Below are 24,528 nucleotides of genomic sequence, written 5' to 3'. Positions count from 1 at the left end.
TGTTTGAGAAATGTAGGACCTGGCAACCAAGGCCAGTTGGCAAGTCCTTCCACATACCTTCTGCACCAATTGATACAAGTTTCACTCCTTTGCTGGCAATAAAATCCAGGGCTTTGTTGACATTAGCTATTTTATGGAAGCGCATCTTTCCTCTGTCTGGCTTTGGTAGTCTTTCTCCTGTAGGAAAACAAATATGATGTTATTGTTACAGGCACCTAGCTACAGGCACACAAGTGAATAGAAAAACTTAGAATGTATGTGCACTATATGATGTCTAAGAGCTAACAGCTATCCTGCAGGTATTTTTCTGAAAGAATGTCAAGTGCCTTTTAACAAAACCCCAAAGAGCAAATTCAAATGAAGAAGTGACAGGCTTTGATCTCTTTAGTACAGCAGTAAAACCTCACAAACATTTTTACATTTACCCTAAATACCTTAAAGACATATGAATACATTTACTTTCCAAATTTCATTTTCCTGTTAATAGCTGTTTTAGAGTAGTTGAATATTAAAAAAGGAAGGGCAGAAGCCCTTCTGCACAGTATATCAATCTTTCCTGCCTGATTACAAGGTGAATCTGAATTTTATAAATCAGACAGCCATATTACCCCTGTCTAAGTAAAATCTCAGCCAACCTGATGATTTCTGAAGTGAAGAAGATTGATAGAGATACACTAGATGGAAGAGTACACTGGGGAACAGACAGAATCCAAGTATCTGTACAGTTAACCATATAAGTCCCACAGACCTTAGGATGCTGCAGCAGGCATCACTGCCACCTTCAGACCTAACCCAGCTGGAAAATCAACTAATTTCAAGGCCATGCTGCCACCACCTGGTATCCAAAGTTTGCACAATCTTGTCTTTTCCAATGGTCAAGAATATAATTATATATGAATACATATCAAAATTGTTTTTTTCTCAAAAAATAGCTTAGAAATGCTCTTTTTATCATGCTCCCTCCCTTTCCCCTCTATCATCAACTAGGTCACCCTCTCCCCATTTCCCATAGCTTCCTCAATTTATTACAGACCCCATTGGCAGCTGCACCTTTTAAATGGAAAGGAGAAAGGATAAATTAGCTAGTTAAACATAAGTCAAAGGGAGATGTTGGATGATGAACACTTAAAATTAGGGCACTTATCTTTGGTTTCCAAATATGAACTTAGAATCCTGATGTTACGGCACAAGAAAAAACAGGGAGAGAACCCCATAAAGAAATTTATTAAGGAAGTCAGTGTGAGGCAGACAAATCATCCATTTCTTCTACCTTTTAAGAGTAGCGGGAAACTAAGATTTTTATTTTCAGCATCAGAGCAGCTGCAGCAATCAATTCACTCAGGATGCTCAATAAATGAAGCTCAGAGCTCATTCATTTGGCAGTGAACTGTTAAGAATTACTTATCAAAGTGCAGATTTGTTGGTCTCAGCTGCTTGACAACAGGATTTCTCCTAACCAACCTATATGGGATTAATTTCCGCCATATAATATGTAGGCTGAGGAGTTTTAGATTAAAATGTAGGGAGCATTAAAAGTTTTTATTTGAAACAAACCTGAGATGACCTCCAAGAGAAGCATCAATTTAAGGCCATTCCTGAAGTCCTCTTCGATGTTCTCGATCTGCGTGCCTGCTTTCCTGAGGTGGGAATTGCACCAGGCTGTGAATGTCTGCAATAGGAATTAAAAACACACTTGTCACTGTGGCATCTTTCAAAACAACTGCTAAAATACCTGAGGAAATACTGCATCTGAGCTTGTCAAGACTGTGAAGGAGACAGAGTTATTCAATTCCCATTAATTTTAAGTATTCAGGCTGACTTGAAATTCTCATCCTACACATTCATGATGCACTTTGAAGATAAAACAGTCTCTCTGCTCTATGAGAGACAAGTATTTTGCTGAATTATGCTTTCTTCAAAAGATGCTCTATGTGTGTAGGCACAATGTGTTTTACAGCCACTACTGTACATAAGGACATAATCATCAAACAGGCCTGCTCATGCATTGTCAGACTCTGAGGCTAAGAAAGTGTGTGTGTGTGTGTGTGTGTGTGTGTGTGTGTGTGTGTGTGTGTGTGTGTGTGTAATGACCTCTAACTATGGATTGTCAGTGCTACCGCAGGCTGTCATCAGTGTGTGGACTACCCACTTCATAGGTAAGGACATGAGCTTCTCACCTCTTTTATTCAAGAAACACAGAATTATGGTCATGGGCATTTATTGGACAGAAGTGAGGAAAGGAGGAAAAGAAAACCTATCTCCACTTGCTGAAATCAGAGTGACAGCGAGGTAATCCTGGTACTTACAAATAAAGATGTAGAAAAACAAAATACCATCGTAAACAAGGGCACTTAAAAAGAACACAGCCAAGTCTCGCCGTCTGTTTATGATGATCTCTGCATAGAGACTTTAAAATAATTTCCGTATTTTAATAGGGCCTGATTCACCATGGATTTTGTAAAAATGTAGATTCTTCCTTATATTAACTTCCAAACAGTGATCATATCTAAGTTTTCAGAATCAAAATTATCATGAAAGACAACATGATGAGCACATTTCTGCCTGTGAAAGCATTGGGCATAATTCTCCTCTCGCTTACAAGGGCATAAAACAGAAGTAATTCCAATCTTAGTCAATAGTTATGCACCAGTCTAAAACTTGTGTAAATAAATTTTAAAACATTGTAAATGTTTGGTACAGTGATTATTAATCAGGGTGCTGTGGGGCGCTATGTGATGTTAGCGCTGTGAAGTGTGAAAACTTGACTTACATGATAAAGCCAGGGATTTCAAATAGGAATCTATACTGTCAAAAACATCCTGTTGTGGTCTTTTTGAGTTCTTTGCAACAGAATTGATGCTTTATTCTTCTGCAGTCAAAAAGTGAGTGAAAGCTAAGATCTGGCATTTTCCGAAGAGTGTCCCGAGTCCAACAAGGAGTTTCTTGAGTCTAAAAAGGTTGAGAACCACTGGTGTAGTAGCTTAAAATGACCATTTTCCAGAAGAGATATTTTTCTGTCTTCTAATTCATTCATCACTCTCTCTGGTGATTTTATATAAGTGTGCATGTGTGTACTATAGCTCTTTTTCATAAAAATGTGTTTTAAAATATTCCTGGGGAAAAAATATCAAGAACCTCTCTAACATAAGAAACTTCCTTTTACCTTAAGTTTAAATAACCTGATGATATTTGTCCTGAATTCCATTTGCATGTAGAGTTTTATAAAGCTTTTCTACTTTCCTGCTAATGTATGTGTCTTTTATTTGAAGAAATAAATTGACAAACTCTAGTACTAAAACCCCCTCAAGCTAGACGTTAGCAACCTCCTGGCTTTGAGCCACGCTACTGAACCTGCCTTCAAGCAGTCTGAGAGTGTTTGAGCATGTCTGAGATAGAGGGATCAGCTTTTATCAGCTTCCAAAGTACTTGGGGCTAATAGTTGAATGTTCCTTCCTTTCTCTCTGACTTGTTAAGTTGATCCTTCCTTTCCCTTCCCCTCTGCTTCTTCAGACTAACAGTTTTTTTCCTTCTTCCTGTTAGAAGACAGAGACAGATGGAGAAGATAGGGCCTGAAACACAGGAGAGCTCAGCAGGTGAATGAGTAAAGGAGAATGACCAGTTTCAGACACTGATAAAGCCACATGTAATAGTCTGCAAAATTTGTAGAGCTGCTAAAATAAATATGGGCAGCCACACATTCAAAACACTTTGGCTGGAGCCCAGCAAAAGCATGCTATGCTCTCTACTGCACTCTCCAGCCAAAGGACAATCAGGGGCTGCTCCACAATTTTCCCCATGCCCAGGAGAGCTTATTAATAGGCCAGACAGGCTCACAGAGAGACTTGTGAGCCTGGCACCTGGGCAGACCAGAAGCCCAGGTGGTTTCGGCTTCCCTGGGAGCCCTTTGAATATCCTGGTGCTTTAGGTTAGGGACATAAACTACATATAAACCAGTATAAGTGATCAGAAACTGGTTCAAATCTGGAACACAAGTTCAGTGCACATAAACTGCTTTCAAAATGGCTGAAACTGGTTTAAGATAAACCTGGATGGATGTAGTATCAGACTTAACTGATTTAGGTTAAATTGGTTTATTGAACTTCTGTCCCAGATTCCCTCCAGATTCAAGTTAACTCACAGTCCACCAGCATCTCAGGATGGTTAGTAGGGCTGTGCAAAGCTTCAGTGACCGAATCAATTTGGAGGAGATTTGGCCCAATTCAGCAGCCAAATCACCAAATCCGAATTGAATCGGGAGATCCATTGAAAGGTCCAAATTGAATCGGAAGCCTCCAAATCAATTCGGAAAGATTCAGAGATTTGGAAGGCTTGCAGCAAGCAGAAACTGAGAAGAGGAAGGGGGATAGAGTGATCTTCCATACATGGAAAAGGCTGAGGTGCGGGGGAAAGACTGCTCTGATATTGATATCTGGCCAGTGACTGGAAGGGAACTTTCTCTGAGTTCCCTTCCAATCACAGTGCTCTGGGGGAGGGACATAGAAACAACATATGAAGCTGTGTCTGAAGTGATGCGTGTCTTTTGTGAGCTGTCTCTCTCTTGGATCAGCAGCGTCTGAAAGGCTCTGGCTCACTAGCTAGTCTCTTGCTAGCTAGTCTCTCTCCTTGTAAGTTATATCCAATCCTTTTCTACTTTCCCTTGCCTACAGTCCCTATTCTTATCCCTATCCATTGCTTTCAACTTATTTTTCCCCTGAAATCCTCTTATTTGTTCATGTTAGTCTGTCTTGATTCTTTCCCCCCCACAAAAAGAAATCTGTTTTCCCTGACAGTGTGTTATCACTATGCAGGAAAGCACAACATATATTACATACACACACACATTTTGCAGCACACCAAACATTCTGAAGTGTGCTGGAAAGGCAGGTGCCAGGTCTTCTGGCAGTGGAGGGAGAGGGGGCAGAGAGAAAGCTGCAAGTTGCCCCCATCCCAAACATAGATTTCATAGACATTAGGGCTGGAAGGGACTCGGAAGATCATCGAATCTGGCCGATGCACCCTCCTTCCTGGTAGTGATGAGTCTTCTGCTGCTAGTGGGAGCAAGGAGGTGGTAGCAGTGCCTGCACCTGCACCACTGCCACTAATACCACTGACCAGCAGCAGCATAGCATTCTCCACCCCAAATTCATCTGCCAGCATGAGCCTTCTAGTGCCAGAGGAGGTGCTGGATATGGAAGCAGAGGACCTGAGGGCCATAGTGAAGGAAATTCTGGGAAAGGAGGGGGAATCTGAGTTTGTGCTCCACACCCCTCAAAGTTCCCCTAGAGGCAGGTCTTCTTCTCTGGAAGGCACTTCAGAGGAGGTTATGGGGGCAGGTGGCTCAGCTCCTCCTCGTGTTGTAGCTCTGCCTGATAAGGAGGGGGAAAAGTCAGGATCCCCACCTTCAACCCAGAAGCGGGTGGGTAGTGTAGAGTGGGATCATTTTGAGGTGGCAGATGATCCCAGGTATGCTACCTGCCAGCACTGCCAAAGGCAGATCAGCCGGGGTAAGGAGGTGAAACACTTCACCACCATGGCAATACTGCTGCATATCAGAAGGCAGCACCCCCTTGCCCTTGTTCCTCTTCAGCCTGGCACCAGTGGGAGCATGGCAAAAAAGTAGTCCCCCTCTCCCTCCAAAGCCCACATCCCCAAGAAACAGAGGCAGGCCACCCTGCCTCTGTATGAGGCATGCAGGGAGTACTTGAGGGAGGATCTGTTCAAGGCAGGGCCGCAGGTAGCCTTGCACTTCACCTCAGAAATCTGGAGCAGCCGGGATGGAGATCATGTCTACCTCTCTCTCATAGGGCACTGGTGCAATTAGTCAGGGTGTCAGTGGGCTCTCCTTCAAGCAGAGGTGATGGATGAGTCCCACATGGCAAGGTGGCCATGAACCACATGGTGCAGGGGTTGCTCATTGAGCAGGGCGAGCTCACCCATGGGTTCATGTTCACCAACAATGGGGACAGTATGGTCAAGGCAGTGCATGATGCCAACTTTGTTGGCATCCGCTGTGTGGCTTACAAGTTCTACCTCGTAGTCAGGGATGCATTGGAGGGGGACAGGGCTCCCAGTGAGGGCACCATCACTACCAGCCAGCTCATTTCAAAATACAGGAAGGTGGTGGGCTACTTCTACCAGAGCACCAAGCGGTGCAAGATGCTGCAGGACAAACAGGCAGAGCTGAGCATCCCGCAAAACAAAATCATGCAGGATGTGGACACTCATTGGAACTCCCCAAACCTGGTGCTCAAGAGGCTGGTTGAACAAAAGAAGGCCATCCATGTGATGGCCTTGCTTGGGGAGATTGGGATCAGTGGTCCCCTTAACACAACTGAGTGGGGTACCATCTCCCAGATCTTGGTGGTCCTCAAGCTGTTCCTTGAGGCCACCAAGACTTTCAGCACTGGTGATGCCCTCCTTAGCCAGGTGATCCCTGCAGTAAAAGAGATTGAGAAAGAAATGGAGAAGTTTCAGGGGATCAGTGTTCCGGGCTGGAGGAAGCTGCTTTCATCAGAGGTGCAGGCACTGGTGAGGTGGCTGAAGGAGGGCATCAAAAATATGGCTGGATTCATTGTGGTCCAGTACAGTCCACGTGCTGGCAGACACGTGCAACCCGAGGGTGAAGGTTAGTGTCTGCAGCAACAAAACCCTCCATCACTGGACAGAGGTGATGGTGAACAGGCAGGGAGGCAGAAGAGCAGAAGCAGAGGGACGTGGAAGAGGGGGATCCACTTTCCCGTGCCAGCACTCCAACCATGAGCCAATCTCCTCCACCACAGCCACTGCCAGTGTGGACCAAGGGCATGGCTTCAATGTTGGGGTCCAGAGGCACCAGACCCCACTATTAGGCAGGTAACGTGGAGGCCTTAGTGGCTACCTATCTCACCAAGGACACGGAGCTGCTGCTGTGTGACCCCTTAGCCTATTGGGCAACCCACAGCCAGGTGTGGCAGGATCTCACTCTGTACTTATTTGCTTTATTTATTTGCTTTCAGAACCTTGAGGAGCACTTTCACAGAAACCCCTACACAACTCAGCCTGAAACTTGGCAGGCCTCATGCCCACATGACGGGCTATCATCCCTGCTGCATTCATCCTGCTCTGCCTTAACACACAAAAGTGATAGGAGGTATACTTTCACAGAAACCCCTAAACCTACGTCCTTGAAACTTGGCAGGCTTAATGCCCTCAGAAGGGGCTACCAACCCTGATGTTTTCATCCAAATCCACAGAAAAATGACAAAGTTATAGGTATTTTGCAATACCCCATTATAGTCTATGGCCAAATCTCTGAATCAGCACCGAATTTCCTAATCCAAATTGGCCAAATCAAATCAGGACAGTGCTTCAAATCACCGAGTCAAATCACTGTCCCTCCGAACTGGCCAAATCCAAATCCGAAGCGAATACTGGCTGCTTTGCACAGGCCTAATGGTTTGTACCTCCCCTCACAAACCCTCCTCACAGGGTGGGCAGGCTAGCCTTGGCCCAAGTTGTCTGCTCTAGGCAAGCAAAGAGGCATGCTCTAGCGCCCCCCAGCTTCTGGCCTGGGCCACTGTAGGCATGTGGCTGCATTTCCAGAATCAAAAGTGAATGCCTGTTCACTTGCTTATCAGTTCAATCTACTCATCTTAGACTAACCTGCCAAGATTGAATCAATTCAGCCTTGGGCTTTTTGACTGTCTGTACTTAATGGCCTACTGGTATTCCAGCACCAGCATCCCTTTAAAGCTTCTGGACTGCAGGCAGCTCCATCTTCCTGGCAATAAGGGTGATGGGGTTCTCTAAGAGCCTCTGGTAGTGGCAGGGATTGATCAAGTTTGGGGCTCCTTCCCTCCCATCGGCCTCTGTTGCCACTGCATGCATGGAGGTAAGGGTGAGAGGGCTCCCTGCAAGTAGCAGCAAGAGCTGATGGAAGAATACCCCATCAGCTTCTGCTTTCACTTGCAGGGAGCCCCTGCATCCTTTAAAGGTTTTGGCATGCCTGGAGCCTGGACTCCCATTGCAGGCATGCTGGGACCTTTATTTGGCCTGGGAGCTGGACCATGGCTGACTGGAGATCTGGCTCCTGAAGTGCACACTGGGGCCTTTGCTGATCATTGATGTGGCAGCCCTGAAAGCTCACCCTGGGGCAGGCTGTCAGGTAGCCAGCTTCTCTCACTCCCTCTCTCCCCTTTGGCAAAGCAAAAGCACTGAGGGATCATAGTGATCTTTTTACAACCTCCTCCCTGGCCAGATGTTAAATTTATCTTGGCAACAAAGAAGCCACTGTTTAAACAGCAATTTCTTTGTTGTGGGTCCCCCATTTTTATCCTGGGACAAATTTATTTAAAATCTGGCACATTACCCCTTGTAGTGAGAAACTTTCATATATCCCACCACAAATGCAATGTCTGCAGGGGATTTTAGAGACCAATTGGTTCAGAGAGGCATGAGCTTTTGTAAGCAACAACCTGTTTTGACAGTTTCTAGGAATGGACTGGCAGAAGGAAAAGAGTTTTATATAGGAGGGAAGGGATGGGGGAATGGATGCTGCTAGGAGAGATCTAACGTTGGTTGATTGAGACGGATTCCAGCAGCCAGCCTTCAATGGGAGACTTAAAGGGAAGCACTTTTGAGAAATGTTATCCCAGGAGGCCCAAAAGGCCAGTTTTATCTGCTGATGCTATGTTTTGTTCTGAGGACTCAAACTGAAGATTTAATGAAACTGCACGGAGCTTGGAGTGCAAATGGCAGGAGGGGGCTCCAGGAAGTCAGTCTGGATGTGCATGGGGGCCAGAATGCCAGCTGCCATTGCAGCAGCTCTGTAAATATTCTCTTGAGAACAATTTAGCTTGGGGAAATGCAGAGTAGCTTGCTTTGGAAAGATTTGCATTTTTGGTACGACCATCATTAAGCCCTCATGTCCATAGAAGTGTAAGGACCAACTAGTACAGGGGCAGGCAATTATTTTGGGCAGAGGGCTGCTTACTGAGTTTTGGCAAGCCATCAAGGGCCACATGACAGGCAGCCAGGGGCAGATAAATATTCATTTTCTTAATTTTGAGGTGGGAGGGGGCCCGCAGGCCAGATAGAATGGCATGGCGGGCCGCATCCGGCCCCTGGGCTGCATTTTGCCCACCCCTGAACTACTGCAGAGACACAAGCACGTTCTTTCCCAGACCTGTGCACCAACATAGGCTGGGCACAATGCAATAAAGTCCTAAAGTGGTGCTTGACATAATTACATGCTCAGAATCTAGCTCATAACTAGTTCATTTGTCTGCCTCCACCCATCTCCGTGCAGATACAATAGGTTTTAGTGACGTGTATCTAAAAGGCTCAACACTACATTAAGCCATTTTCAAATACTAGGAGCTATATTTAGCTATATTGCTAGAGCAATATTATAATTATATAGAAGAACCAACTGAAGGCACCCAACAATAAATGTGCTCTTATAGAAAATCTGGAACTTACATCAGACAAGGTAACTAAATCAGTACATAAACAGATTATTTCATAATCACTCAAATCATAATTAAGCATTTACCTTTAGGTGCTATTGTACTTTGCAGAAATGTTCTGGGACTAAACACAAAAGAAAAATGGAAAGGAAAACCTCAGATTTGGCAAATCCTCTTATAAGCACAGATAGCAGATATGTGTTCCCTATGAAATGCAATTAATCACCAATTACTTTAGCCTAAGTCTGAACACCCAAACTATGGGTTATACTATAGTGCTGTTGCTCATGATTTTTACCCAGTTTAATAAAGACCTGGCTAAGAGTTATGTTGTTGTTCTACTATGCAAGTGAGTTCATTTCTTAGCCATTGCTGCTAAGCCAATAATGAAATGAACTATGATCCCAGCAACTGCAGAGGCCACGAAACAAAAATCTGATTTCTGTGGGTGAGATGGAGGGAAGCTTCTTAAGATTCTTAATTTCTGATAGGTGAGGGGAAATTGGCAGTTTTTTCCCTGTGAATGAAAGATTCATCTAATACTTTTACTGATCACACGTTGCAAAGTGTAACATTGCCCACTTCTAGTCTCTCTGTTTAGCCCTATCTTTGGACTTACGAGTGGCTAGGATCTTTCACTATGTGCAGTATAGTGTAAAGCTTCATCCAAGAATCTCAGAGAGCTTTAAAGTACTGACACAAACAATATCCTAGCAGGTAGGTATTTATAGCTGTGATATATTATGTTTATGCTGGGATAAATCAAGGCACAAAAGTTATGAGCCTGGATAAGTGCAAACTAGGAACAGATGTTGGATGTTTCAACATTCGACAATGACCTCCTACCCACTTTCCATTCCATCTTGTCTTCTCTGCTGTATTCTACCTACCTCTTCCTTGGAAGCTTCATTTTATGAAGATAATGAACAGCCAATATGGCTATTCTATAAAAAACAAAACCTGGAAGAAGCTTCCTTCAGTGACTAATTTGGCAAGGGATCCCTTAATCTTCTCTCTTTCAAGCTTGTTTCACAAAGCCCTTTTTCAGCTGATTTTGTTTCTCATCGCATTTTTGTATTTCTGATCATTTGGGTTTGTTTTTTGTTCAAGTGCATCAAAAGACAACCATGGCTACTGCTGCTATTTGCAGCAAACATGCTCTACTGGTGTGATTTCTTTGTTTGTCCATGAAATGTTGTTATCTAAATCCTACAGTTATCGCAGTTGTCTTGTGCTTCATTGAAGGCACAACTACAGTACATTCCAGCAGACTATCTTGCATGTGACTGTGTAATCTGGTGACCTCCAAAATAGGCTTGTTTTCTAGGGCTAAACATGGTTCTATAGATACTACTTAATTTCAAGGAAGAGCCTGATACTTGGCTTAAGTAATGCCACCAATAAGTCACTGAATGAGTCTGCTGCAAACCTAAACTTGCAAGTTTCCATTATCTTCCACAAACCACATTCCTTGTTTAACCTCATCCACATGCTGTGTTGGTGACCCTATTTCTTGAGAGCATAAACTGACATTGCTTTGGTTCAGACTAATATTATTAAGCAACAATGCAGAGCATGACAGGTCTGTAGATCAACAACAACCAGCATATATTGCCCTGTGTCCAGCTACTTCTTAAACCTTTGGGGTTGAGGCAATGTGAACTCCCTTTATTGCTGAACTGTAAGAAGGATGCTAGAGTATGTATTTGCTGTGAGATGCACGGCAGAAGTGAAAGTACAGGCATGTATTCCAGGGGAGGTACAAATAAAAGCCTTGGAAAACTGGAGTCATCTGCTTTAAACTTATTTGCTAGAAATAAACCCTGTTGTTTTCTTTTAATTGCCCTTCTCTCAGCAGACACACCAACATTTGGGGTAGGCAGGGGTAAGGAATCTGAATAGCCTCTCCTACTGGTGTTTCTTCATGATTTACTACCAGGCTAATTGCAGACATTTGAGGAGGGTAGGGGGAGGCTAGATTGCATTAATAGTGGGCACTCAATACCAGGTAAATCAGAATGAAGAGGCTAGTGGCAGGGTGAGGAAATGGGAAGGGCAAGCAGGCTCAGAAAGGATCAGGGTTCTGTGGGGGGATCAAGGGAGTAAGTGGGATCCATGGGAGATTGGGGAGGTAGGCAGGATCTGCGAGAGTGATTGGGAGGGATGGGGGGACAGGCAGCATCTGAGGGAGGATGGGGGCAGGCAGGATCCACAGGAGTGATTGGGGAAGCGGTAACAGGTGGCACCTGTGGAGGGATCTGGGGGCAGGGCAGACAGGATCTGCAGATGATCACGGGGTTTGGGGGTGCAGGCAGCATCTGCAGATGATCAAAGGGCAGAGAAGATTGGCAGGAGCAATGTGGGGGGAGGGCAAGACAGCATCCACATGAGAGATTGGGGGAGAGGGGGCAGGTGGCATCCATGAGAGCAATTGGGAAGATTATGGGTGAAGACAGTATCCACAGGGGAAACAGGGGACAGGCAGGGCCCACAGGGTTTCCTGGGGTCCAGAAGGTTTTGGTGGAATATGGGGGGGCTCACAGGGTCCATGTAGGGGCTTGAGGGGGACCAGGACCTATTTTTAGTCCCCCAGGGCCTCCCCCTGGAAACCTACACCCCCATCCCTCTCCCCCCAGTTGTATTTAATTCCTTGGCTCTTGGCACTGGTGAATGCTGATAAAGCTGGCACCAAGCAGCTTGTGAGATAGGGGGCTCAGAGCAGGGGTTGGCTGATCTGCAGGGGGGTCGAGGTGCTGGGGAGCTAAAAACAGCCCAGTACCAAGTGGGCAGGTAGGAAAAGTGTAGCCCCGGGGCTGGGACCAGTGACTGGGCTTTCCCAGCCCTGGGACTGCGCAGGTAACTGTATAGAAGTTCCATGTACCGGTCTAATCTAGATCTAAGTTTGAATGTACATTGATCCAGGTCTATCTTAGACTGGGTTCCACTATTTTTATATGGGTCTATAATTTGCTCCCAGTCAGCCCTGCAGCAGGGAGCAGGAGATTGCTCCCTGTCCCCAGGAGCTGCCTGCTGCCAGGGTGGGCTCCACCACCAGAGCCCAGGCGGGGACAATGTCCCCCTGATCTGGCAGGAGGGAACTTCCAGCTCCCACTCTTTGATGGCAGTTGTGGAGCTGGGGCAGGGAAAATCTGCACCCACTCCAGGATCACGGAGCCGGGACAGGGAGCAGGGAGCTTGGAGCTGGCTGGGACCTGACCCTGACCAGGACAGCTCCTGGCCAGTCCTGGCCTGAGTGGGGAAGTCTGTACATGCAGCTTAGAGCTGGCTGGGGACTGTCCCATTTCAGCCAGTCCCCAGTCAGCTCCAGGCTGAATGTGCAGACTTCCCCGCTCAGCCTGGGACTGGCCAAGAACCATCTCAGTGAGGAACAGCTCCCAGCCCTGCAGCTTTTTCCCAGCTCCATGCCCCGATCAGGTGATCAAGGCACAGGGCTTGGAAAGAGCTGCAGAGGAGGGGCAGGTCCTAGCCCCATGCCCTGATCTGCTGGTGGGGCAGCTAACACCACTGCTAGCTGTCCCACCAGCAAATTGGGGCAGGAGGCTGTGACCTGCCCCTCCTCTCCAACTCTTTCCAAGCCCCCTGCCTTCCAATCAGGGAGCTGGGGCTGGGAGCTCCCTGCTGCAGGGGCAGGGGGATGTCCTCACTTAGGCTCCACCACCAGAGCCTACCCCAGCAGCAGGCAGCTCCTAGGGGCAAGGAACAATCTCCCAGCCCTGCCAGGAGACAGTTGTCTCCTGGCCCCGTGCTCCCCATTAGCTCCTGAGCTAGCTGCAGGAGACTGGCGAAGGGGCAGGACAAGACTGCTGCCAGGAGCCGTAAATCTGCTCCCAAATGGGTTCACGTGCAGATGCTTGACCAGGGTGGGTTTACTCCAGAGTAAATTACTCTGGAGTTAACCCATTCAGCAGCATTTGCACATGTAGATGCACCCATTTGTACTAATAAGTCTCTAAAAGTTTAAGTAATACTGTCTTTGAGTCTTTCTATGAAATATGAGTCAGAATAATTCTCTTAAGAGTCTTATAACAAGTAAATACTTAAAAAGTTGTTCTAAAGAGAGCATTGTGCATTGCTTCTCATGACATCCCTTCCCTTTCACCTCCCCTCCACCTCCCCCACAAAGTAAATGGCCTTCTTGAGTCACTCCTATATTTCTAGTTCTATCCACAATTCTTCCATAAGGAAAAAATAAACACAACCCAATGGCATTCTAGCAAAATCAAAATACACATATACAAAGTACAGGACTGATAGGAAACTTAATATTTCCTACTTCTGTTTTGTGAAGCAGAAGCACAACTCTTTCCAGGTGGCTTTAAACTCTACTCAGAGAGGCAGGCCAGCAGTACAACCAAGGAAAGCTCTCTCCAGAATGAGATGTCTGTAAGACAGCAGGAACACACACACACACACACACACACACATACACATACACCCCAGCCCTATCTGAACATATTAACATAGGTGTGACTCTTTATTTGTCTTACTTTGAAGGAGAAATTTATTGAAACTGAAAATCCTTCTGCTTTTTAGCAGTCATCCCAGTTAACCTTTCTCTTCACTGGTACCGGTGGAGATTATTCATTACTGCAAGCTTAAATAGAGTGTAATGATTCACTTTGTAGTTATATGTGGTATTACCATGCTGTGAGTTTGTGGCAGGAGTGCTGCAGAGAAAGCAGCCAGGATATTCCCACTGGAGACTGATGCCTGTCTTTGAAGCACAGCCAGCCTCTGCCTGTTATCCATATTTAAAAATGTAAGCCTTGATCCTGCAATGTGATATACCAGCTTGAACTCCTGTGTGCATGTGGAGACACAGTAACTTCTGAATCCAGGTCTTTCTCTTGACTTTAGGCATGGTCTACACCAGTGATTCTCAACCAGGGTCCCGCAGCACGCTAGGGTGTTGCCAGATCCTTTGAAGGGTGTCAACAATTTTGACAAGATAAGCAAGGTGTGAGGAGATAAGCAGACAAGCGCAGGCTCAGTCTTGTCCCTGCCTGAATGATCCCCCAATACCACTGTTCAACTATCATGCAAGGGGGTAAGCACTGTAATATATAAATTAGCTTTTGAAATTGGGTCACATTCAATTCACAAAAGTTACAGAGGGGTGCCTTAAGACCGGTGAAGGGCACCTGGAGTCCAAAAAAGTTGAGAACCAATAATATATGTGACAGCAGCATGCATTTGACAAAGGAACTTTGATTTCAATTAGAGAAAAAACAATATATTCCCTATTGGCATAACTCAAACTGGTGGCTCCCACAAAGTACCAAGGCACACACATTTGGCCAAATTTAGAGGTAGTATAGGTGAGTCAGAGGCCTATGTGAGGCAAGCCCATCTAACTGTGCAAGTATAAAACACCAGAGCAGCACCAAACTCTGACAGATTGCACACTACCAATTTAAAATGATACAACCTTAAATACCACCAGCAAATTTTTCAGTTCAGTCTTAAGAAGTACTGACAGTTTTTTGTCATATGAAGCAGGGGTTTTCAACCTTTTTTAAGCAGTGTACCCTTTCTCGTGGGTACCCCTCCTGGACTGTACCCCATGGATAAGTGGGGCAGGGACCGGTCCCCTGGTGGCCAGTTGATGAGCAGGGGAGGAGGGTCCCCCAGCAGCTGGTCGACGAGGGGTGGGGGGTGCTGGCGTCACTGCCGCCTGCCACACGCTACCGCCTGCTGCCACCTACTGCCAGCACGCAGTGGCAGTGCGCGGCAGTGGCAACTGCGCATGGTGCATGATGGTGCACTTGCCAAGTACCCCTGCTTCTCCACACCACTGCCACATACCCCCTGGGGCCTTCCCAAGCACCCGCATACCCCCAGTTGACAATCCCTGATATAAAGTGATTATAATTAATCTGTTAACATATACCACTGACAGGTTGTCTGCGTACCACTGGTAACACGTGTACCACAGATTGGGAACTGCTGCACTAGAGAAAAGGCTAAGAAGCCAAAAGCCATATTAAAAATGGAGATACAATTTTACAATTTAGGATCCATTAGAACTAAAACTCCATTGCCCACTGCTGGTCCCACTGCTGGGGGACCCAGCCCATCCACCCCACACCCACCACCAGGGCCACCAGATGGAGTAGGCAGGAAGGCGCTGTCTCCATGGTGGTTGGCCCAGGACCCCTATAGACAAGGTGCACTCAGCCAGGAGGATGAGATGGGGTTGTGGGCAGGCAGGGGGTGGCATCTGGGAGAAGAATGGGTGAGCAGGGCCAGGATCCTGGGCCAGTGACAGTGTGGCATCAGGGCCCGGAGCAGAGCTGCAATCCTCATTCTGCACGTCCTTGCAACGGGTGCCGGTTCATAGATTCATAGATTCATAGATGTTAGGGTCGGAAGGGACCTCAATAGATCATCAAGTCCGACCCCCTGCATAAGCAGGAAAGAGTGCTGGGTCTAAATGACCCCAGCTAGATACTCGTCTAACCTCCTCTTGAAGACCCCCAGGGTAGGGGAGAGCACCACCTCCCTTGGGAGCCCGTTCCAGACCTTGGCCACTCGAACTGTGAAGAAGTTCTTCCTAATGTCCAGTCTGAATCTGCTCTCTGCTAGCTTGTGGCCATTGTTTCTTGTAACCCCCGGGGGCGCCTTGGTGAATAAATCCTCACCAATTCCCTTCTGTGCCCCCGTGATGAACTTATAAGCAGCCACAAGGTCGCCTCTCAACCTTCTCTTGCGGAGGCTGAAAAGGTCCAGTTTCTCTAGTCTCTCCTCGTAGGGCTTGGTCTGCAGGCCCTTGACCATACGAGTTGCCCTTCGCTGTACCCTCTCCAGGTTATCCGCATCCTTCTTGAAGTGTGGCGCCCAGAATTGCACGCAGTACTCCAACTGCGGTCTGACCAACGCCCTATAGAGGGGAAGTATCACCTCCCTGGACCTATTTGTCATGCATCTGCTGATGCACGATAAAGTGCCATTGGCTTTTCTGATGGCTTCGTCACACTGCCGGCTCATGTTCAACTTGGAGTCCACTAGGACTCCAAGATCCCTTTCCACCTCCGTGCCACCCAGCAGGTCATTCCCTAGGCTGTAGGTGTGCTGGACATTTTTCCTCCCTAGGTGCAGCACTTTGCATTTCTCCTTGTTGAACTGCATCCTGTTGTTTTCTGCCCACTTGTCCAACCTATCCAGGTCTGCCTGCAGCTGTTTCCTGCCCTCCAGCGTGTCCACTTCTCCCCATAGCTTTGTGTCATCTGCAAACTTGGACAGAGTACATTTCACTCCCACGTCCAAGTCGCTGATGAAGACATTAAAGAGTATCGGTCCAAGGACCGAACCCTGCGGGACCCCACTGCCCACACCCTTCCAGGTCGAGACCGACCCATCTACCACGACTCTTTGGGTGCGACCCTCTAGCCAATTCGCCACCCACCAGACTGTGCAGTCATCCACATCACAGCCTCTTAATTTGTTCACCAGTATGGGGTGGGATACCGTATCGAAGGCCTTCCTGAAGTCCAGGTATACGACATCCACCCCTCCTCCTGTGTCCAGGCGTTTCGTAACCTGGTCATAGAAAGAGACTAGGTTGGTCAGGCACGATCTGCCCGCCACAAACCCATGCTGGTTTCCCCTCAGCATAATTTGTCCTGCCGGGCTCTCACAAATGTGAGCCTTGATAATTTTTTCAAATACTTTACCAAGGATGGAGGTGAGACTGACCGGCCTATAGTTGCCCAGGTCCTCCTTCCTCCCCTTTTTGAAAATGGGGACCACGTTAGCCCTTTTCCAGTCCTCCGGGACTTGGCCTGTGCGCCACGAGCATTCGAATATTCCCGCCAGCGGCTCTGCAATGACGTCGGCCAGTGCCTTCAGCACCCTGGGATGGAGCCCATCCGGGCCTGCCGACTTAAAGGCATCCAGTTCTTCCAAGTGACTCTGCACCACCTCAGGATCTACGCATGGAAGTCTGGCGCCTTGCTGCTGCCTCTCTACAACCCCAGTGAGGGACTTGTCGTGCCCCTCGCTTAGGAACACTGAGGCAAAGAACTCGTTGAGGAGTTCAGCCTTGTCCCCTCTATCTGTCACCAATTGCTGCTGCCCATTTAGCAGGGGTCCTATTCCTCCCTGGGCCTTCCTTTTACTCCCTATGTATCTAAAAAACAATTTCTTGTTGTCCTTTACTTGGGTTGCCATCCTCAGCTCCATGGTAGCTTTGGCCCGCCTAACTGCCTCCCTACAAGCACGAGCAGAGGAGGTATATTCATCTTTAGTGATCTCACCCTGTTTCCACTTTTTATGTGCTCCCCTTTTGGCCCTTAGGCTGCCCTGGATTTCTCTGGTCAGCCATGGAAGCCTCCTGGCCCCTTTCCCTCTTTTGCCTCGCTCAGGGATCGTCTTGCTTTGTGCCCAAAGGATCGTTTCCTTTAGGCACAGCCACCCTTCTTGGGCACCCATCCCATCAAAACTCCTACTCTGCAGTGCTTCCTTGACTGATCGCCTGAGTGCAATGAGATCAGCTTTCCTAAAGTCTAGCACTTTCACCCTACTAGGGTTCCTTGGACAGCAGCTGGCCCCTGCGAACAGAACCAGTGCCCATCACAGGGAGGTGCTGGGATCAGATTATGGCTCTGCCCTGGATCCCTGCGCCGTGCTGTCACCACTCTTCAACCCTGGCCACATCCCCAGCTCTGCCATCCCGTCCTGCTCTGTCCAGTGCCCCTGCCTGGTGGTATGTACAGGGAAGACGGGGCTAGATAGGATCAATTGGCATTTCCCTGCCCTCTTAACCCCCACCACACTAGCAGTGTAGACAGTCATGAAGAGAAGCCAAGGCCAGGTCAGTGCCTCCCCCCACTGGCGTTCACCAGCTCAGCAAAATTCCTTAAGTGGTCCTCCAGCCCAAATAATTGCCCACCTCTTCTCTGGTATCATTTGTAAATGTTTGTCCTGGCAATTACTGAAATGACCCAATTCTAAGTTTTCCTATGTATTATATAATGCAGCTTTTTGCATTATCTCTGCTCTGTGGTTTGCTGCTCAGTTAAAACTTAAGGAGTTAATATCTACAACAGCAGCAAGTAGATGCTCCTTTGTGCTAGGCAGGTGTACAAATGCCTAGTGAGAGATCCCTGCCTTGGCTTATATTCTAAATGAACAAAGAAACAAGAGAGGTGAAAAGATTTGCCCAGAGACACATGGCAGGTCAATGACAAAGCCAAAAACAGAATGCAGTTCTCTCAAACCCCTACTCCCCACAGGCCTTATCCACTAGTCAAAAGGTGTAGTAATAATAGAACACAGGTCATACCTGTAACAGAGAGTCGGTGGCTCCTCTTACTTCAAGAAAGAGAACTGCAGCTAGAGAAGCCAGGCAATTGCAAAACCCTGCAGCTCAGGCAGGTGAGAGGCCCACCAGGGCACAGGGATGCACCTCTTTTTTTCAAGTGGGGAGGGGAAGGAGTTCCTGGCTAGGAAAGCTGCAAGGGAGTGCCTGATGGACTGCTGACCTGCCTTGGGGCTACCAGTAAGACTCTGAAAGCTTACAAGGCTAGAACCCAGAGGTTGGGGTTAGGTTGGTGGGGTGGGGGAATGCCCTGGGTGTTTGCTTACCTACCATGATGGGAGCAGGTTTTCCTTTTTAAAGTGGTAGCAGTGCTGTTTTCCTTTTTGTTGACATTTGTTTGCCCAGAAAACAGATCCAACACAGTGGACCCTTAGCTAAATGGGCCAGCGACAGAAAAGGGGTGGATGCTAAATGGGCCAAGATCCAGACCAGAGACTGACTGGACTGATCCATACCACTTGCAAGGGCTAGGTGTGGTGTAAGGGGTGCATGGAGTCATGTAATTATCCCTTAAGGTTTATAGGTGCCCTGGGGCACAGACAGGCCAAGAGCACCCATGCAACTTAAGGGCAGGATCGAGGCCAGCAGTGTTCAGAAGGGACCTACTGGCTACTGGACTGAGTAAGGCTTGCTCTAGGATTCTCAAGGCAGCCTCCCTTTCAGAACAATAAGTACATCAAGGCATTGTGAGTGAAAAAGGGGGGATGCTACCCTAGAGGCAGAGCAGGGCACAGGTTACAGGGCCACCAGGGGGTGTCACAGCCATCCCCAGAGCCTGATCTGGTTACACTACATTGTCAATTATTGGACTGTGTAGTTGGGAGAGCTGTTGGACTAGCTTCAGGTGTCAAATGCCTTTCTCAGAGACATCAGAACTGGTCCAACAACTCTCCCAACTATACAGTTGGTCCAATAAAAAATATCACAGAAAAATCTAACTTCTCAGACATTTCTTGGTCAACATGGCTATGGCCCCCACTCCAACCCTTTTGTCAATTGCTGAATATATGTGGGTATATTGTATATGTCTAGAGAGAGATGTACTGTATTTTGTATAAATGAGAAATAATAAACAAAGCACTAGGCCTATTTCAGTTGTTTAAACTAGAATCTATATTTTTCAGCCTTTTGTTTCCCACAACAAAAGTCACAATGTAGCTGTTAAGAAAATAACTAGGGTAAATATGGCCCTTTAACGCTTTGTAAAAAAAGACTCTCAGAGGTGGAACTTCAGAGCTAGTTGATCATCCTGCAAGACAGGAAGTCTTCTGCAGCCCATGATGCTTTAACATTCACAGACCACAGTACAGCAACATAATAACTGAGTTTAAGTACATGAAGGAGGTTATTGCCAGCAAAATGGGGGAATTATCTAGCCTGTTCCAGACAGTCTTTAGAAGAAGAAGTAACCTTAGGCTCAATAGCAAAGAAAAATACCAAATAGGTAAAGTCATTTAAAACATGGACATATCTTACAGCAGTTGGTGGTAGAAGTCCCCTGGCTTACAACTAGACAATAGTCTAGAAAAGAAAAGATTACAAGTGTCATTGGCTTGAGAAATAGGAAAGCTTTACTATCTCCAGCCCATGTGTCTGCAAATACAGTGGAGATTGTATTTGGCTGGTACATTGGATACACCACCACCAGATGATCAACTCCACAAGCTAACGGGTCTTGCCTTACCTCTGATTCTTTCAGTTCTATTATTCATTGGGGATGGGAGGGGTGGAGGAGACAGGATACGTTTAAAATGGAAGATTCATCACCAGGGATCCTGGTTTTTGTTGATAAAAACAAATCCCCAATTTTCAGATTAAAAAATGTAACCCAAAATCCACATTTTCCCTTGATATATAGATATATAATATCTATACATTAGTGGTGTTTCATTTTAATCATGGAAAAATGAAACACCACTAATGATTACTATATATATATATATATATTACACATACACACACACAGACACACACACACTAGTGGTGTTTCATTTTAATCATGGAAAAATGTGGATTTTGGGTTACTTTTTTTAATCCGAAAATTGGGGATTTTTTTTATCAGAGAAAACCAGGATCCCTGTGCATCACTCCACATAAATATCTATGTCCCTCTAGCATTCAAGGGAACAGCCAGGAGAGAACTTAGCCTTTACAAAGCAGGTGGCCTAATCCTATGAGAGTGTAGGGTTTCCTGGAAAACATGCAAGCCCTAGTGCTGTATGACTGCATGTCCATTTTACAGTGCTGATTATTGCCAAAAAAAGCTTAAGATTCTAAAGCACTTAAATATTACTTTGAGAAAAATTTATCAAGCTGGACACTGACAAATGTCAACAAGATTATGGAGCATTTTGTTACAAAGTGACATTAGTTCTGTCTGAGGTGTTAAAGGGACAAGGTTGTATTGCCTTGCCACTATAACATTTATAACGCAGATGTCCAGATTCATAAGGGAGAAACTTCGAAGGGAACATGCTGCTCCTAACTCATCATCTCCTTCTAGAGACTGCAAAGGCTTTTTAGGTGTGTGAAGGGGCAAAACTAGCAGTGTAAGTGAAGATATTCAAATAGATCCAAAGGGATCTCCAACAGATTAGGAACATCTGCAAAAGGCCTGTATCTTTACAGTCTAATTTTCGGAAAGCACACTGCTATTATATTGACTCCCCTTTTATATCAACAAATTGCCCCTTTTGCAGGGCCTGATACAAAGTTCATTGAAAAGAATGAGTGTCTTTCTGTTGACTTCAATTGGTTTTATGTCAGGCCCCAGGTTGGATAGAAGGCATGGCTCAAGAATTAATCCCGCAGCTGTCAGCATCCTAATATAAACTCTGGGGGTATGCCAAGGATGTGACTACACTACAGCATTATTAAATATTTATTTTAACAACACTATATACGATAGAATGCAAATGGAAATATAAAATAATGAAGCTGAAATCAGCTGATATCTGTTGTGTTGATTCTAGGCAATCAGACAAGACCATCGGTGCTGCTACGAAAGCCAAAAGGAAACTTTAACCAAAAGCACCAGGCAACAAATCTGGAAATTAAACAATAACTTAGTTCATACAGTTAGCATCCCTATCTGGTGTTGCCAATGCTGGATTGAAGGGTCATGTAGGCCTGTAGCAGTGTGGTCTTTTCCCTTAAGAGGAGGAGGACAGCCTGACTGAGGAGCTGCAGCTTGTGAGAAGGCTGTTAATGAGGGAGTGGCTCCCTGGGAGTTAAAAGAAACACAAAAAGCAGAGCCACTGCCTTACAGATGTGAAAGAAGTAGTGGTGAGAGGAACCATGTGGAAGGTAAGATGGCTGTGAAGCTCAGAGCCATAAGGGTCCCTCCCAGAGTCCAGGACAGGACAACAAGGTCACATCTCCTTGCTTTGTTTGTTTAAAGACTGGCTAGATACAGATGTTCAAAAAGCTTGAGGTGGAATCAGTCTAAGTTACGCCGTTTTCTGTAAGCGGTGTCGTTTAGATCAGTAATGAACAAAACACACATTCTCCCTTTGCAGGGAAGGAGGAGGGGGGCGCATCTCTTAGACCAGGTTTCCCCATTTTTAAACCAGTTTGTATGTGCCAAACTTCTGTTCTGTTATAGCTGTAGACCAGTTTCTGATCACCAGGGATCCTGGTTTTCTCTGATGAAAAAATAACAATCCAATTTTCAGATTTAAAAAAGTAACCCCAAATCCACATATTTTTGTGATTAAAATGAAACACCACCATATATATGTGGTGTTTCATTTTAATCACAGAAAAATGTGGATTTGGGGTTACTTTTTTAATCTGAAAATTGGGGATTTTTTTTATTGGCAAAAACCAGGACCCCTGGTAACATCTGTGCCTGGCTGTACCTGGCCAATGCGGGGGTTGGTTGTGGAACTGCTCAGGCCCATAGGCATGGCAGCCTGCTTAAAGGGCCCCGATATTGCCACAATGCCAAGACTCCTCCTTAGGTCAGGAGAGAGGAGCAGAAGGATGTAGGTTCTATGCCACTGCTGCTTTGGAAGGTTGAATCAGATGTAACATGCAGTGTAGAAGCAACTACAAAAACTTGGGATGAAGAGGTCTAAAATGACCTTGGGTGGCAGTGATGCACTCTGAGTAGCCCATAATTCCTCATTCAAGGTCATAACCCTGTTTTGTATCAGTGGAGGCAGAAGCCACCAACAGTGGGGACTTCTGAAAATCCCGTCTTTAATTTTAATACATTTCACTTCAGGCTCTGCAAAATGGAGGATAATGAACCCTCTGTAGCTTGTAGGAGCATCATAAAGATAAAGTAGTTACTATCTGTGATTTTTTAAAATGAAATCTTCGTACTTTCCCAAGCAGGAAGCACCTGTGACCACCTGAAACCTAAGACACTGCTCCTGCCTTTATTTCAAGGTAATTTGCATCATCGCAGAACCTCACAAGAGGTGAGAGACTCTATACCAGCTATGAACTGACTGTCCAGAGGAGGTTTCCATCTACAGGTTTCCCTCATTTTATTCTGTACATGCAATTCCTGGAAAACGGCGCATAACTCAAATTTGCATAAATAGAACCCATTTTACAGTGTAACGGATAGGAATATGTTCCAAGACCTCGACTGTACTGACCCCAAGATCCATTTCTACCACTTTTACAAGTCAATTTTGGTACTCACCAACAGCAGACAGTAAAGGGCACTATTGTAACAGGGACGGCAACTAGGGGTGTGTGAAGCAAGCTGTATTCGATTTGGATTCAGCTCAATTCAGGGGACAGTTATTCGGTTCTTTGATTCAGATCACTGTCCCAATTCAATTCAGCTGAATCTGAAGATTCGATTCTGATTCGGAGAATCAGTGATTCGGTCATAGACACAGCTTTATAAGTGTGCTTCTGGTCCACTTCTGGGTCCACCACCAAGTACGCTGGGGACCCCCCACACTCTTGTGGGACACTCCATCTGCCCTGCCATCGCAGCATTCACAAGCCACCTGGTACCTTGAGGTATATAGAAAAAACATATAAAGCTGTGTCTATGTCCAAATCGTCAAATCTCTCTGAATCAAATCAGAGGCTTCCAACTTGATTTGGATAGATTAATGGACCTCCTGATTTGATTTGGATTTGGAGATTCAGCCACCAAATCAGGCCAAATCTCCTCCAAATCGAATCAGCAACAGAAGCTTCGCATAGCCCTACTGGCAACTACAGAAACACGTGTTGCAGACAAGCGAGGAGTACAGATTCACATAGGAGACTATATTTTGGTGTGTCTCTCTCCCACAATGCACCACACAAAGCAGCTGACTGCAGACTTCCACCAAACCGATAGCATAAGAGTGAATTTACCTCACATATAATGAATTTTTGGTATAAAAAGGATCATAGCATAAGAGTGAATTCTCACATATAGAACCTGCATAAAGAGAGGGAAACCTGTATTGACTCCTCTGTGAAATCCTATGAAATATGAACTTTAATTTCTACCCAGAACTTTTACAATCTTTTCTCCAATGCCTGATTAAGGGTGTTTGTGCCCGAAAGCTTGCAATTAAAGAAATTTTTTTGCAAAAATCTTGTTGGTCTAATAAAAGATATCATCTCTACTACAAGTCCTGATTGCTTTTTACTATTTGTGAAGTACTTAAATACTACATTAATGAACAGAAAAGGGTCGTAAGGCTTGAAAGTTGACAAAACTATAAATATGTTGCATTTAAGGTATTGTAAAGTTAATCAAGTTCAATACCTATCACAAAC

The 24,528-nt window shown here is 45.8% G+C and overlaps 1 protein-coding gene across 3 annotated transcripts in view; it reads right to left on the bottom strand.

The window, feature by feature from the left end:
* The window catches only part of ACTN2 (actinin alpha 2), a 129,053-nt gene that overhangs the window by 61,450 nt on the left and 43,075 nt on the right, over window positions 1-24,528 (bottom strand). For all 3 annotated transcript variants that reach the window (XM_059715677.1, XM_059715672.1, XM_059715675.1), the window contains 2 exons: window positions 1,555-1,669; window positions 58-177 (listed from right to left, as the gene is read on the bottom strand). In XM_059715677.1, coding sequence (XP_059571660.1) covers window positions 58-177; window positions 1,555-1,669 — 235 coding nt within the window. The remainder of the gene's footprint in view (window positions 1-57; window positions 178-1,554; window positions 1,670-24,528) is intronic.

This window comes from Alligator mississippiensis, chromosome 1, assembly GCF_030867095.1.
Source record: "Alligator mississippiensis isolate rAllMis1 chromosome 1, rAllMis1, whole genome shotgun sequence".
Classification (NCBI taxonomy): domain Eukaryota; kingdom Metazoa; phylum Chordata; order Crocodylia; family Alligatoridae; genus Alligator; species Alligator mississippiensis.
This window is presented reverse-complemented; position numbering and strand designations above follow the sequence as displayed.